General features: G+C 41.8%; 1 protein-coding gene across 3 annotated transcripts in view; it reads right to left on the bottom strand.

Annotated features, from left to right (window-relative positions):
• KCNQ2 (potassium voltage-gated channel subfamily Q member 2) overlaps window positions 1-14,528 on the bottom strand; it is a 326,236-nt gene that overhangs the window by 12,354 nt on the left and 299,354 nt on the right. For 2 of the 3 annotated variants that reach the window (XM_086932813.1, XM_086932814.1), the window contains one exon: window positions 225-348. In XM_086932813.1, the coding sequence (XP_086788939.1) occupies window positions 225-348 (124 nt within the window). Of the gene's footprint in view, window positions 1-224; window positions 349-12,135; window positions 12,223-14,528 lie in introns of all 3 variants that reach the window. The other variant, XM_086932812.1, reaches the window with a different exon arrangement.

Raw genomic sequence — 14,528 nt, 5'->3', positions numbered from 1 at the left:
AAAAATACATCAAACCAACCTCTGTATTTCTTTATTAGGGGTTGGTTGGGTATGGTCAAAGTTAGCTTACAAAAAAGAGGAATATGGCTATGATGGTTCTAATAACTAACAGTTAAGTGCTCCCTGAAATACTCTCTGACTTATGTAAGTGCTGATGCTTAATGGGTCAACCCAACCCAATCTGTAAACAATGGGTGATGTACAAAGATATCTCAGTACAGTACCTGCTTCTCGACCTTCCCAAGCCGTCCCATCATGCTGGGGTCTTCAGGCAGATCACCCTCTCCTGCCCCTTTGGATCGGTCCTTGTCGGTAATCGGCACACCTCGTCCAACGATTTGGTCAACTCTGGCAGGAGCACAAGACACCCAGGAAAGGCCAAAAGTCTAGTTAGTAAAGGTCTTTGAAGAGAGTAAACCCTGTCACCCAGGCTTTAGGAAGGATCTGTGTCACAAATTAATGCCCTGAAGCCCCATTCGCCATCTTCTCAACACCCCCAACCACCTATCGCCACTTCTGTCTAAACATGTTTCGGATACCACCTCAGGACACTGTAGGGGGTCTAGCAGATGAAAACCCATCTTATCTAACAAGGTTCCCAGTAACATCAGTTACACGATCGATTGCGAAGGGTGGGCTATTTCATTAACTTTGGCAGTCTATCAGCAAAACCTAAAGTATGAACACAGACGTCTGGATTTTCGCATACCACGATCGGCATACCTCACAACTGGCGCAGATCATGAGTGGCACACCTCACGACTGGCACGACTGCACGGCCCAGGACTAGCACTGCTCATTGTTAGTAAATGGTTGGCCTACATCAAAACTGGCATCAAAATATCATTTCACAGGTTCCAGGACACTGTCTCGAGGTCAATTTTAAGTATACTTCATTTGCCACTATTTTGTGTATCTGTTATATCTCATAAATAAATCAGTATTAGGAACCCACACAACAGCATGTATAGCATATTTTTAACAATGGAGTCACTTTTTGGGTGACAGGCAGGGACCCCTCTAAAGTTTCTATGCTTTTATCTAAGCCCTCAAGAAGCTATGTCTTTGATGCTATTTTCTGTCGCAGCATCCTATACATATGTAGCATTGAATGGTACTACAGCCTTTCCGTATGCAGTGAGACACTATAGAAGAGGCCCAATAGGTCGATCTGCTCTGTGTGCACAAGCACAGACAGATACGTGCCATATGCCATACGCACAAAGACAAGCAGGTCTCGGCTGTGTATGTCCTGGGACAGGCAGAGACGGGCATGTCTGCAATGTATACACAGAGAGGTCGATATACACTGCATGCAAAGATACATCTGCACAGACCGCATTGAAAGGTACTGGCAGGAATAAACACTATACACAAGCAGATCTGCAAGGTATGCACGAGCAGGGCAGGCCAGTCTATATTATTTCCATAGAATGGTTGATCTACGCTAGATGGACATGTTGGACTTTACTGAAGGAACACTGGTATAAGCATATCTGCACAGTACGCAGAGGGGCCGATTCACAGAACTAACTTAAGACAAAATTCTAAACTTACTACTTTTGGTATTCACAGAAGTTAGGATTTTGTCTTAAGTTTGACTTAAAACAGACTTAAGACAGACTTAAGACAAAATCCTAACTTAAGTCTGTCTTAAGGCAAACTTAAGACAAAATCCTAACTTCTGTGAATACCAAAAGTAGTAAGTTTAGGATTTTGACTTAAACTGGTTCAGTGGATCGGGCCCATAGGCAGATCTCATGTATGCTTAAGGAGACAGGTACATCAGCACTGTACCTGTCTCCTACATCAGCACTGTATGCATAGGCATGGACTAGCCACAAAGGTCTTACACAACAAGTCTAAGGTGGTTTCTTAATAGATGCCTGCGTATCCAGGGAGGGGGTCACTCATTGCAACACCAGATCATTAGCCTCAGAACAATGTAGGGTCCTTGCGATAATAGGCAGACGGTGCCAGTTTCACCGGAGAGGATGCAACTTTCAGTTGCAGAACAGCAGATGAGCAATGGGCAGATAGGTGCATGAAGGGAGTATGCTGGAAGAGAAAGATGATGGAGGGATTTGTGAACACAGGTATCGGGTGTTGCACACTGACTTGTCAAGACCACCTACGAATGTAAGGGTGCATGCAGGAAGCATGAGTTTATAAGCAGGAAGAGAATCATGCAGGAAGGTAGACTGGTAGGGATTTCATTAATGATGAAAGGACTTCCCAGAATCAGAGACTGTGGTAAACAAGCAGGGACTGATGCATAGAAGCATGAAAGGCGCATATGCATTTGGAAGGAGATATGAAAGTGTGAAATGCAGAAACGAGGCAAAATGGTAAAGAAGCAGGCAAATGAGGCAGGAGACTGAACTGATTTCTAAGTAAACTAAGGCTAGTATAATCATGAAGAACTCATCATGTACTACTGCACAGTAGAGTAGCTGAGGCACACAGAGAGGGTAGCACAGAGAAGAAGAAAGATCTAAAAGGAAACGAGAGATCCAAAACAAACATACAAACAAACTTAAGCACAGCGAAAAAGAATCAGCACAAAAAACAAACAGAAACATAAAGAAAAAGGCACTAAAAGACAGAAAAAAGTTGCAAATGCAGAAAAACAAAGAAAAGGGAAGAAGGAGTGAAAGGATCACCACACAGAGCGAAAAGGATACAGAAAGCAAGAAAGAACAGACATAAAAAGCAGAAGGAATAACAATTGATACATTCATTCAAAATAAGAGTAAGACGATATGAAGGAGAGAATAAAGAAAAAAGACAGAATTGTAGAGTGTAAATTATTCATGGAAAGCAGAATGTATAGGGGAAAGTGTCTCTTCCATCAAATTCCGAAGGGCTGTATTATACATTCACATTGTGCCCTGGGGCGCAACAGGTGTGTGAGACCATATTTTGGCCCACCAAGGCACAATGGTATTACAGAAGGGGCCGCAAACACATGTGCGACCCCTTATTGAATACTTGCCTCATTTGTGTGGTGTTGTGGCCCCATGCAAATGAGGGAATCTCTTTGCCTCTGTACCAATGCCATATTATAGACACAGACACAGACTCATACAATTCCTTAGGAAACACAATAATAGTACACCACAAAAATATGGCACACGGTCAGTGCACCTCCTGAAATCAGCCCTCTCAAAGGGTGGAAGAGGGTCCCCTGGACCCCCCCAGACATGCCCATGCAGGTGGGTGCAGTCATTCACCACACTCACCTGCTGAGGGGTCTCTAACCCCTCTATAAATGGCATGTGAATTGCCACCTGCACAGAGAAAAATGTAGCGGCGTTGAAGCAGCCTCTCTGTATTTCACACATTCCACTGCCCACAGGGTAGCACCAGTTTGCGGTGCCCTGGGGCTACCCTATTAGTTGTAATAGGGCGCACTATCCCTGCTCACACCCAGCGCGGCTACTGAAAGGTGCACTGTGGCACAAATAGGGAAAGTGCGTGTTATGCATAACATGGCCCCAAGTGTGTAAATATAAAGTGGCATGGCAACCTCACCTCAGACCTAGAAAACCACCACAGAAGTGATCAAAGGTGTGGATTCAGAAATCACACCCATCAGGTGATCTAGGTTTATGACCCGTGTCCTTATGGTCCTCAGAAAGCACACTTCTTGGGACTCATCTGCAAATTAATAACCAGAAACATTGAAGTGACTGCACAGAAATGGTCTATCCAGGAAGTAATGTGGACAGTTGTAACCAATACCTCCATCCTGTGGGCCATATTATCAAGAAAGGCGTTACACCAGAACATGGGCTTCTATGGGAATTCCAAGGGCATATTATCAAGCCCAATTTCGCCGCTTTAGCTGCAGTTTCCTGCTGCTAAAGCAGCAATAATTTTAAGGACGTTCTTGATAATATGGCAGTCAGTGTCTCTTCTGGCCCTGTTAGTGCATACCAAGAAAGATGTAACCTCCTGACAACACTTCTCTGTAAAGGCTGCTCAGGTACAATGGTCCAAGATGTGACCTATATGAAGTGAAGTAAGATATAAGCATGGGCGGATTTCGCCGATCCACGGTCCGCGAATTTGCGGATTTGCGGATTCGCGGAACCGCAAAATACGCGAATTTGCGGATTCGTGGATTTTGCGGATTTTCTTAATGGGGGGTTCTTCTGTGCGGCCTCGACGACGCTCACGATTGTTTTTGGGCTGATGAATGAGTCACTGAATTTGAGCTTCAACTAGTTCCAGCGACCATGTGTGTGTTACTATGCAATCGCCCCGAAGGGCGCAGGGGTCCCTTGAGTGAGCTGTCCATCATAGTGGGTAAATGGCGGGAAGACGGTGCACACCGCGAGTGTGTGGGCGGGGCCAAATGGGCGGATCGTCCATGCGAGTTCACATGCCTCTTGTGTGTATAAAAGGTCAGAGACCGATCAGAGCAGCAGATCAAGAGAAAGAAGCTCCTGGTCACAGGAACAGCACGAGGATTGCACTCGTGAAAGTCAAGGATGCAAAGGCCTCTATCCAGCATCACAGCTGATTTTCGACAGTAGATTTGCGAAGAATGCACACCTGCCCAGCCTCGACGACGCTCCCTTGAGTGAGCTGTCCATCCATCATCTTCCTGCAACTATTTTAGGATGGCGCTGGCAAGCTGCCAGCGCCATCCTAAAATAGTTACTAAATTAGCTTCACTAATAGATAAAATAAAGCAGGTGCTCGAGCACCTGCTTTATTTTATCTATTAGTGCTTCCTGTGCTTCCTGTAACTTAGTAACTATTTTAGGATGGCGCTGGCAGCTTGCCGGCGCCATCCTAAAATAGTTACAACAACAACTTCAAGCTTGAACTTTTGCCCCCCGAATCCGCTGCTCGCGGATTCGCGGATTTTCTGTAAATTCGCCGGAGTTCGCAGATTGCGGATTTACAGAAAATCCGCGAAATCCGCGAGCGGAACGGATTCTGCGCTCACCCTTAGTAAGATACAGATCTTCAGTATCCCTGACCAGGAAGGAACCATCCCCGAAATAGATGTAGAAAATTGGCCCATCACTGCTGTGTGAGTCAAAACACGGCACAGTAACATATAAGAGAGCATTCTGTTGATCTGTGCAGCAGAAAGTGATGAAAGAGGGACTTTTGTAAGATATTGTGACAAGTGTGACTGGGTGTCTGTGAGGGTATGTGTTGATGTATGTCTGGGTTCATGTGAATGTGTGAAAACATCTGTGCATGAGTTTGTGTATCTGTCTGTTTTTGAGAGATTCCCGAGAGAGACTTGACTGATGCCCGCACCCTCAGAATATTTCCTAGTCTGAGAAAAACTGCTTAAATTATGAAGATATGCAAATATTATGGTAAAAATGCGTCTACCAATGACACTTTGAAAACCAACAAAAACACTGAACAATGCCACCACTGCAGTCACTTTAAATATCACCACCGCTGCCACTTTAAATGTCACCACCGACTGTCACTTTAAAAAAGCATCTTAACACTAATTTTGATCTCAGTTTTAGGGCCCAGCTATAGTGCCCAAGGAGTCTAAAACAATCTGAATCAGGATTTGCCTAAAATAAGGCTTAATGGGGCATATTATCAAGGGATTTATCTCCGCTTTTTTGGCTTTAAAAGCCAAGAAAGCGGAGATAAAATTATCTCCCTATCAGCAACAGGGTGCTAACACACAAATTCGCATGTTAGCACCCTTTTTTTCTACGCTTCCCCTTGCATCTCTAATTAGATGCAAAGGGGGCGTTCCAGAGAAAAATAATAGGAGAAATGTTGTTAAGCGACATTTCTCCTATTATCAAGGATTTCGCTAACCCTGTTAGTGATTAAAAAAAAGCAGCGCTAACTGCTTTTTTTACACCTGGTATTTTCCTGACTTAGCTATGATATCCTATGGAAGGTGGATATCATGGCTAAGTTTGTGAGCCCCTATCATCAAGCTAACGCCAAACTTCTAGAGATTATAGTTGGTTTTCCAGCGATAATCTCTCAATAGGCAGTTAGCGTGAGGATTTTTATCACTTCTGAGATAAACCTTGCTAATAGCAAGTTATCTCTGCGATAATTTTTGGCGATGCTTAGCGTTAAAAAAATCGTTCCTAAGCATCGTTAGCGATAAATATCGCCTAACGTTGGTAATATGCCCCAATATTCGTGTTCAGTTTGAAGTAGATGGCAATACACAGCCAAATTCACAAAGGGTTTTAGTGAGTAGGTTTGACATGTTGTACTCCTCATTTACACCTGAATTTTCAAGATCACATCTCACCTATCCAGGACAAACCTTTGTGAATCAGGCTCTCTGTCTCTAAAGATAAGACGTGAGTTTGATTATGCTGGCTGACAAAGGATCTATTGATGTGCCTGACCGTAAGATATATTTCTAATGATCTATATCCAGAGGTCAAGTTATTTTATAAGCCACATTAAACCATGCTAAAACTTTTGATAAGCATGGACTATTTTAAAGAGCAAACATATGGCTCTGGAGGTGTCTTTGTTCTAATGTATATAACATCGCCTCTTCTCTCTCTTTATCTCTTACTCTTTCTGGAGTACTAGGAACAAGAGTTATTCTGTATTTATGGTAAAGTTGAGACTTCCATAGGAAGTGTGAGTTTTGGTTTGATAATACCAATGAGTCTAATTCACAAATCTGTCTAAAATAGGGCAAAGATCAGGTTCTTCATTTCACATTTCTTGCCCATTGCTCACGAGCATAAAAAGTTATTTAATGTGACCTAAAATATTTTTTTTCCATTTCAAGTCCCCAATGATTGTTGCCCTCTTGCTACAGCAAAAACTTCATAAAAGGAAGTAAGCTAAACATTGAATAAAGATAGAACTAAACTCAGAATAGGTACCATTCTCCATTTAAAGTTCCATATAAATTATTGCTGTCATTTAGCAACAACTGAGCGGATTAAATAAAACTTGCAATGAAAATTCCCCTGACACAATCTGATTCCTAATTCAAGGGAATTTACATTCTGGTTAATATATTAAAAAACGTTAAACCTTCTGAGGCCCAGTTAACTTTGCCTCCTGGCCTATCTGCAACAACTGAACAGCAACATAATATTTTTTGGGCACTACAACACAGCACACCTCAATCATAAAATAACAGTACGCAAAATAATTGATTGAAATATCAAGATGACAACAAAGCACAAAAAAATATTCGAAAACAATGAAACGACAGCACTAAACAACACAACATAGCAGTACCAACACAATACCAGAGCAGCAAAACAGTATTATACAACACCAAACAAGACAGCTACACAAAACCAAAACAAGAGAATGGCACAGTAACACCACAACTAAACATGTAACACAACATCACAATGCAACATTCATTAATCATGCAACAGGTTCCATCAGAGTTTATTTATGGTTTGAGGAAATAGAAAACCCTCCTGCAAGTAGCTACTGGTAAAGACACATAATTAAAGCCTTATGCGAGATAACCTGCGACCGAATCACCTTCAAAAGATGGCGCAAAGTAACTAATGTTAATTAAAAAAGGTGAATGAGGGTCCTGGCACTAGTCAGTGGCCTTCGGATTATCATAGGAAAATGTAATTTAAGTATGGCTAATCATATTTAATGCCTTCATTCATTTTTTATAGAATAGAAAAGATCCTGAGGGTGCAACATCAAGTGTGTATCTCCCAAGAAATCCTCACAGACAAAGACACATCCAAATTGTGTTGCACACCCTGTTTCACTTCCTGTATCATCACTTCCAGGATCACAGATACTCTTGTTCATGGTCTGAATGGATACATCCTGATTCCTCACTTCTGGAGAAAGGAATGGCAGTGGGGGTGTTGCTTGAACCAAAGATGGGAACAAATGTGTCATTAGCCGAATTGATGTTCTAATTGGTTCATTCATTGGGATTAGGACAATGATACGGTAAGGACTGAACTCACAACTCAAAGTGATTTTGTGAAAAGACCATTCTTGGGACAGAAACATAATGAACCCCTTTTCTTGCAGCAAATTTACACTACGGCTGTGGCACAGTCACGTCAACAATCAATGCCACTTACTGTCATGTGACTGACTATGAGGATGACATGGAGAAGTGGCTATTTATTGCACCTTATAAAATAGGACTTCCAGGAGTAGGAATTTATCAGGAGCTATAATAATCATATATTCTGTGTCTTTCAGGAATAATGTGAAGATTGGTGCTTACCACTCCAAAATCTGCATGTTACAGTAAATACTGTACTGTTTTCCCCTGTTCAATACAGACAGATGTGGCCTACCAAAATTTAATGAAGTGTGAGGTATTTAACACAACCATTAATTGCCCGGTGGAGTAACTATAACACTACTCAGAATTTTGATCCGTGTACAAACAGAGATTTGCACAGTGGTTGGAAAACACATACCCATTTTTCAACAGGACCTTAGCGTCTCATTCTGGTTTATGACGTTATGGGACAGGAATCATCAGGAACCAGGTTACCATACAAGGAGCACACATTTGTGTCAAAAACTTTGTTGATCGGCAATTCCTGCATTGTTACACCAAAATACTAACTTTAGGGGAACATTACTCAATGATCATGTGCCTTTACTCCCCATGATGCAGCGAAAAAAAGACAAAAACTGACATCACTTTCTGGCTAGTCTTATTTGGAGTTTGTCCCACCAGTTCAAAAGCTTTTGCAACTTCAAGGGTGAGGCGTCCTGGTCAGGGATCCGGGAGTGGGTGGCTTGATAATAAAAGACGGTGCTGACCCCTGTCATGGACTGGAAATAGTGTCCACCTTGAATTTGATAGAAGGGATCTTAGGACAGGATTTAAAGTGTGGCAGACTACCACACACCATACTTAGAGATCTCCATCTGTCCGGCAGAGGTCTCCGTGCCTTCAGCGGAGTCATTGTCACGGCAGCTCCTCTGGGGGCATTAAATGTTTGCTCCATGTTTCAGGCGGGCACTCAGTACCCATGTTTGTCTTATAAAAACAAAATCCCAAAGAGGGAGTCTGTTTCTGGAAAACAAAATATCTACTGACTTTAAATTGATTGGCAAACCATCACTTTGGCGGGCATAGTACTCCACCTCGTTTGCGGAAGAATATCCTTTCCCCCAAAGACTACATCAGGCTCTTTGTTCCATATGCTGAAGTAAAAAGGCAAATGTTTAAATAGACAGATTAGGAAGAAAGATATTAAGAATCTTAGAAATCCCTTCCGACTTTCTGTGTTTGTAGAGCCACATCTGGATGGATCTTTTTGGGGAAAATCCTTTCAAAGCTCAACAAGAAATTTTTAACCTAGATCCCACACCTTCACATGAGGTCATCATTCACTGATATTGCCCCAGGCAGTTTAATATTAATGACATGTGACAGTATCTGTTCTTATTAGCTAAAGCCCTAAAAAGAGCCCACCAATCTGTGTCCATCTATATTCACACCAAGAATAAGAACAAAAGAGAGACACTGCATTTAGAGCTGCCTTTGTATTGATCTTCTGTATGGGTTGTAAAGAGAATGTGATAGTATATAAGAATACTGATTACCATACCTGAAGAGGTCAGAGCCCACCAATACCCACATGTCCACCCTTCCTCTTTTCCTATCAATGTGGCCAGTGAGTCATAACAGATCAGTTGCACTTACAAGAGAAGCTCTAGCCCAATTAGAAGGCCAGTATTGCCCTACATAAGGGCCCACAATGTATTGGTGTTTATGATCATTACCTACCATGCCTGAAACACAAACTCCCACAGTGCCCTTCTTTTAAGCCAATGAACCCCTTTCAAGCAAAGACATTGAATATAGAGACGGCTGATCTGAGAGATAGGTTGGATTCAGAAAAGTTGCAAGATGCATGGGTTCTGGCATCCGGCCTCCACCCATTTTCACTTGTAAGGGCCGTGCCGCATTATCCGCTCTGCTGCCTCAGGCTCAGCGCATTCCCCCGGCTCTTGCATGCTTCATGCTCCCATGCAGACTTTATTTCTCTATTTATTCCAGAAGGCAAAATATTTGATAATCAATCAGCATTCAAAAGACAAAACCAAACCCCAAATAGTAAAACCCAAATTGGCTAATCAAACAAAGCAGAAATAGAGCAGAAATTAAACAAACTGGCAAGCGGCGGAAGAATGCGCACCAGAGGATTGGTAGCATCATCCCGGCAGCTCTGCACAACCCCCTTCCTCCAAGGCACCTGACTAGCCTGAGGATTTCTGAAATGTAGGGCTTTTTTGATATATGTGTCAGCTTTTTCAATAGGGGACTATATCTATTTTTAAGATTGTCTGCAGTTGCTAGGTTTCATCACCACTTTCCATTTTCTGTGTGTGTGTGTGGGTGAGGGTGCATGTCGGTGTGTGTGGTTGAACACTCTTGGAGCAGAGAAATGAGATTATTGTACTGCCAGGAACCTAATAAATGGAGCCAAACTTCTATCACTCAGAAGTTGGAGTGGCATTGCATGTGCTATGACAGCACAGGAAGTTTCGCACACAAGGAGGAAGGGAGGGCCCTCCTGATCCCCTATGTTGGAAATCTTTAATATCAAAGACTGGTATTGACAGGTGCTATGGCACTCTATCAAGATCTATGGGATGTTCTCATGTGAATATTGTATCCATTGAATAAGGATGGTGAAAAATAAGATGGGGGACGTTTTAGGTACTCCCATCAGCAGGCGATTTTGGGCCCGCTTCAGCTCACATTCACCTGGGTACATTTGATTTTAATGCTTTGGGTATACCTAATACCATTAGAAGAAAATCTGCATCCATATAGTCAATTCAATATGGTACCCTGTTGAACTTTTTTTTATAAGACCACAAAATGTTATATAAAATACCTTATTTTTTATTTTTACGTATAGCAATTGTTGTTTATTACAAAATCCTACTTACGTCTATTGCCTATGACCACCAATAGTTATGAACTTTATGCATACAAGTATTAATAAGCATCATTACTTAGCTGAGGGCTGTTTTACTATCTGTCTAGGGTGTGCATGTGAGTGGGGAGAGGGTTAAAAGGTCTGTTTTTAGATATGTTTTTCATACAAATGTGTAAGATCAAATAATGAATGAATTAGAAAAAATAGATTATGTAAACGCGAATGGATTTTGTAATAAAAGCAATGTATTTACGATAAGTAAAACTAAACGGGAGAAATGTTATTTCAATTTTTGTGCTTTTGACAAAAAGTGCTACAGGGTACAATGTTGATTTAAATATATAGATTCAGTAGTTTTTTTACAATGATAATGTGGCTATATTCTTGTACCCTATCCATATGAAAGTCAAGGTCGGGATGACATGTCTGTTGGGAATACTTTTTTTCCTATAGGACTATTGTATTCTAGAAATTCATAGTATAAAGCTAAAATACTCTGCTGTTGGGGACACTTGCTTATATGAAGCAATGAACATATTCTATGAAATATAGTTAAGAGACAATCGGCAGGCAGTGGAAGATATGGGTCCCATGCACGCTGGGCCACTGGAACCAAGGAATGCTTGGCTGATGAGCCCGTAATAAGGTCAAAACTGGACCTGGGTTCCTTGTGTTCCGGATCAGGGAGGACCTGGCTTGGCAGTTCAGGCTGAACTGTTCCCATTGGAGCAGGGTCAAGACTGATTTGCATACAGCTGGGTCCAAACTGAGATGGCATGGTGTGCAAAATAATAAGAGACAAGTATGAAGCCACGGGAAATTACCAGGGGATGAGTTTAATGTAAGCGTTCCATCCATCACTTTTTTGTGTGGCCTGAGGGTTAGTCTTCTAATTTGCTGGGTTTGCTGATGTCCCTGAAGGTGAGAATGGCTGGGTCAGATTCAGCCACATGTCAGGCATCTGATTGATTCTTCCCCACCAGTTAAGCCCATTCAAAGGCATCAGACACATGAGACCCATTCAAGTTACTCTATTGGCTGTCAAGACAGGCTTATTCAGGTGCAGCCAATCCAAAGTTGGAGGTTACAAAGAAGATTCTACAACAAATACTGGTGTTTAATCAGAAAGGAGCAAAGACCGTCAGGTGACTTGTGGGGGGAAAAGGGGTGCAGATCAAAAGCAGAGGGTCAGAAAAAGAAATAACAGCCCATACAAGACGCCAGTGGTGAGAAGAAGCCTGACCTAGGCGTGTACTGGGGTGATCCTTTGCTTGTAAACTTCTTTTGCCGGGGAGTTGAAGGGTGTGGGGGCCCAACAATCAAATCTATCCTGACAAAAGTAAATAGAAAAAACACCAGCAAAATATGTAAAGCAGCCACTTTGCGCAGGTGGGGGTGAAAGGGAGAGTCGGAGAAATACAAGGGCCCAGAAATCAGTGGGAAAGAAGGAAATATATTCCACTCAAAACAGAACACAGACAATACCGCTTTTCTTTGCTCTGGTCGCCATGATTTTATATTTTGGTCAGACCAACTGCATGGGTAAAAACCAAAGCGACTCAGAAATATGGTTGTTGCAGCATGCACTGGAATATATTTTCAAATATATATATATATTGCGATATCCAGCTTATACAAGAGATATGAGGCAACATATATTCTTGGAACAGCAGGCGGAAGTGCCATCTGGTGGTGCCGAAGCCAAACTGTGGTAGACTGGAGCTGACGCCTCTGTGGGAGTGGATTGCAAGGACAGAGATGGACACAAACACTTACACTATAAAAAACAATGCACAACGAACAACATGACGTCACTAATGAAATTAGAGTGTCTACTCATGCCCACTTCGCAAGGGTTAGCTCAAAAAAAAGATTGTAGATAGCTCAACCAGAGTAAAGAAGGAGTTAATAGTGGATTCTATGTTACTATATCAAGGTCAACAATATCGACCTACAAAAATATAAACTATTTACAATTTATAACTCCACATCTACTTACCATTAATATCCAAGACTATTCCTAACTCTACGTCTAGTTTTGTCATTATTATTCTAAACTCCACATTTACTTACCATTACTATTCTTAACTCTACATTTACTTACTATCACTGCTCTTAACTCTACATCTGGTTGTATGTTCTTACAACGAACTCAGTTGTAACGCATGCCTTTACCACGCATGCGTTACTACGGAATACTATTTTCACGCTTATCCTTCTCCACGTATTTTTTCGTGGTGACGTCATACGTGGGAAAAAAGAAACGGCCGTTTTCTTTCTCTGCGACCCCGATTGCCTGCACATCTCGTCTAAAGGTTAGTGTTTTTTTTGGGGGGGGGGAGCCCCCCCAACCCTCCTTTTTTATTTGTACCCTTTACCACACATGCCTTTACTACGCACCACGTAGTAAACGTATGCGTGGTAAAGGCTGTCGTTGTAACCACGCATGCATTGTAATGCATGCGTGGTTAAGGTTTTCGTTGAAACGGCCCTGTTGTAGTGTCCGTTTCCCCTACATCTACATACCTTGTGGATGCAGAGTAGTCAATATAGTGGATGCAATATTTTTGGCATGCACTATATCAAATGTGACTTACTGTCCCCACCCCATAGTGCACATACTGCCTCATGCCTAACTGCTCCTAACGTTCAATACATCTACTGTAAAATACTTATTGATACAGGAATAAAACTGTATATTCTCTGTGCTATCCATTTGTTTTTTTGATTAACTGCACATCGATTGAACACTACATAATTTTGTTAGATTTACACTGCATAGCAACCATAACCACCTTACTACACTGAAAGTTCACCAGCGACATTGTACGGCCATTATATGATAATTCTATGTAGGATTAACTATTAATTGTAGCACTGCACTGACATTACATCCACTAAAAAGAGCATAATTACGCAGCACACTAAGCAATGGCAAATTGCACTGAACATCAACGGTACAATATTTGCTTCAATGTAATTACAGGTCAACCGGTCAATGAATTTTTACATTAGAATTACACTACAGAGTCATGCTACAATGCCGACTACGGGGAGATTACACTGCCTATTTCTGTTCAATGCCCAATTATGCCTCACATCCATTGTGCAATGCCAATCTACACCAGAATGCCGTACTAATGGCCAGAACCAAGGTAGGTGCCCAAAAGGCATTAACAAAGTTTGTAGAGTTCATGGAGACAAGGGGCCTAAAAATAAACGCTAAAAAATCATTTGTGATGATGTGTGGGAAAGCCAGAACAAAATGTAAGGCTTTAAAAATTGAAGGCCTTTCACTAGAACACACTAAAAGCTTCTCATACTTGGGGGTGCTAATTGATGGCTCTGGCTTTTGGTGTACGGCCGTCAAGAACAGAACTCTTCTGTTTAAACGTTCCATTGCTGCACTAATGAACCTCACCACCAAATTAGGGAAAAGAACCCCAGAAATTCTTTTAAATATATACAAAGCAAAATGCAGAAGCATAGCTCTTTACGGGGCAGGAATCTGGGGCTTCCAAAACACTTCACCCATCCAGATAGCAGAAAACGTTTTTTTAAGATATTTGTTAGCACTCCCCCAGGGTACTGCAGTTTTTAATTGTCATTCTGAACTAGGAACGGATTTTATTTCTG

The sequence above is a fragment of the Lissotriton vulgaris genome, chromosome 7 (genome assembly GCF_964263255.1).
Source record: "Lissotriton vulgaris chromosome 7, aLisVul1.2, whole genome shotgun sequence".
NCBI classification, from domain to species: Eukaryota; Metazoa; Chordata; class Amphibia; order Caudata; family Salamandridae; genus Lissotriton; species Lissotriton vulgaris.
Note: the sequence above shows the minus strand (reverse complement) of the source record. Positions and strands in the feature narration are given on the sequence as shown.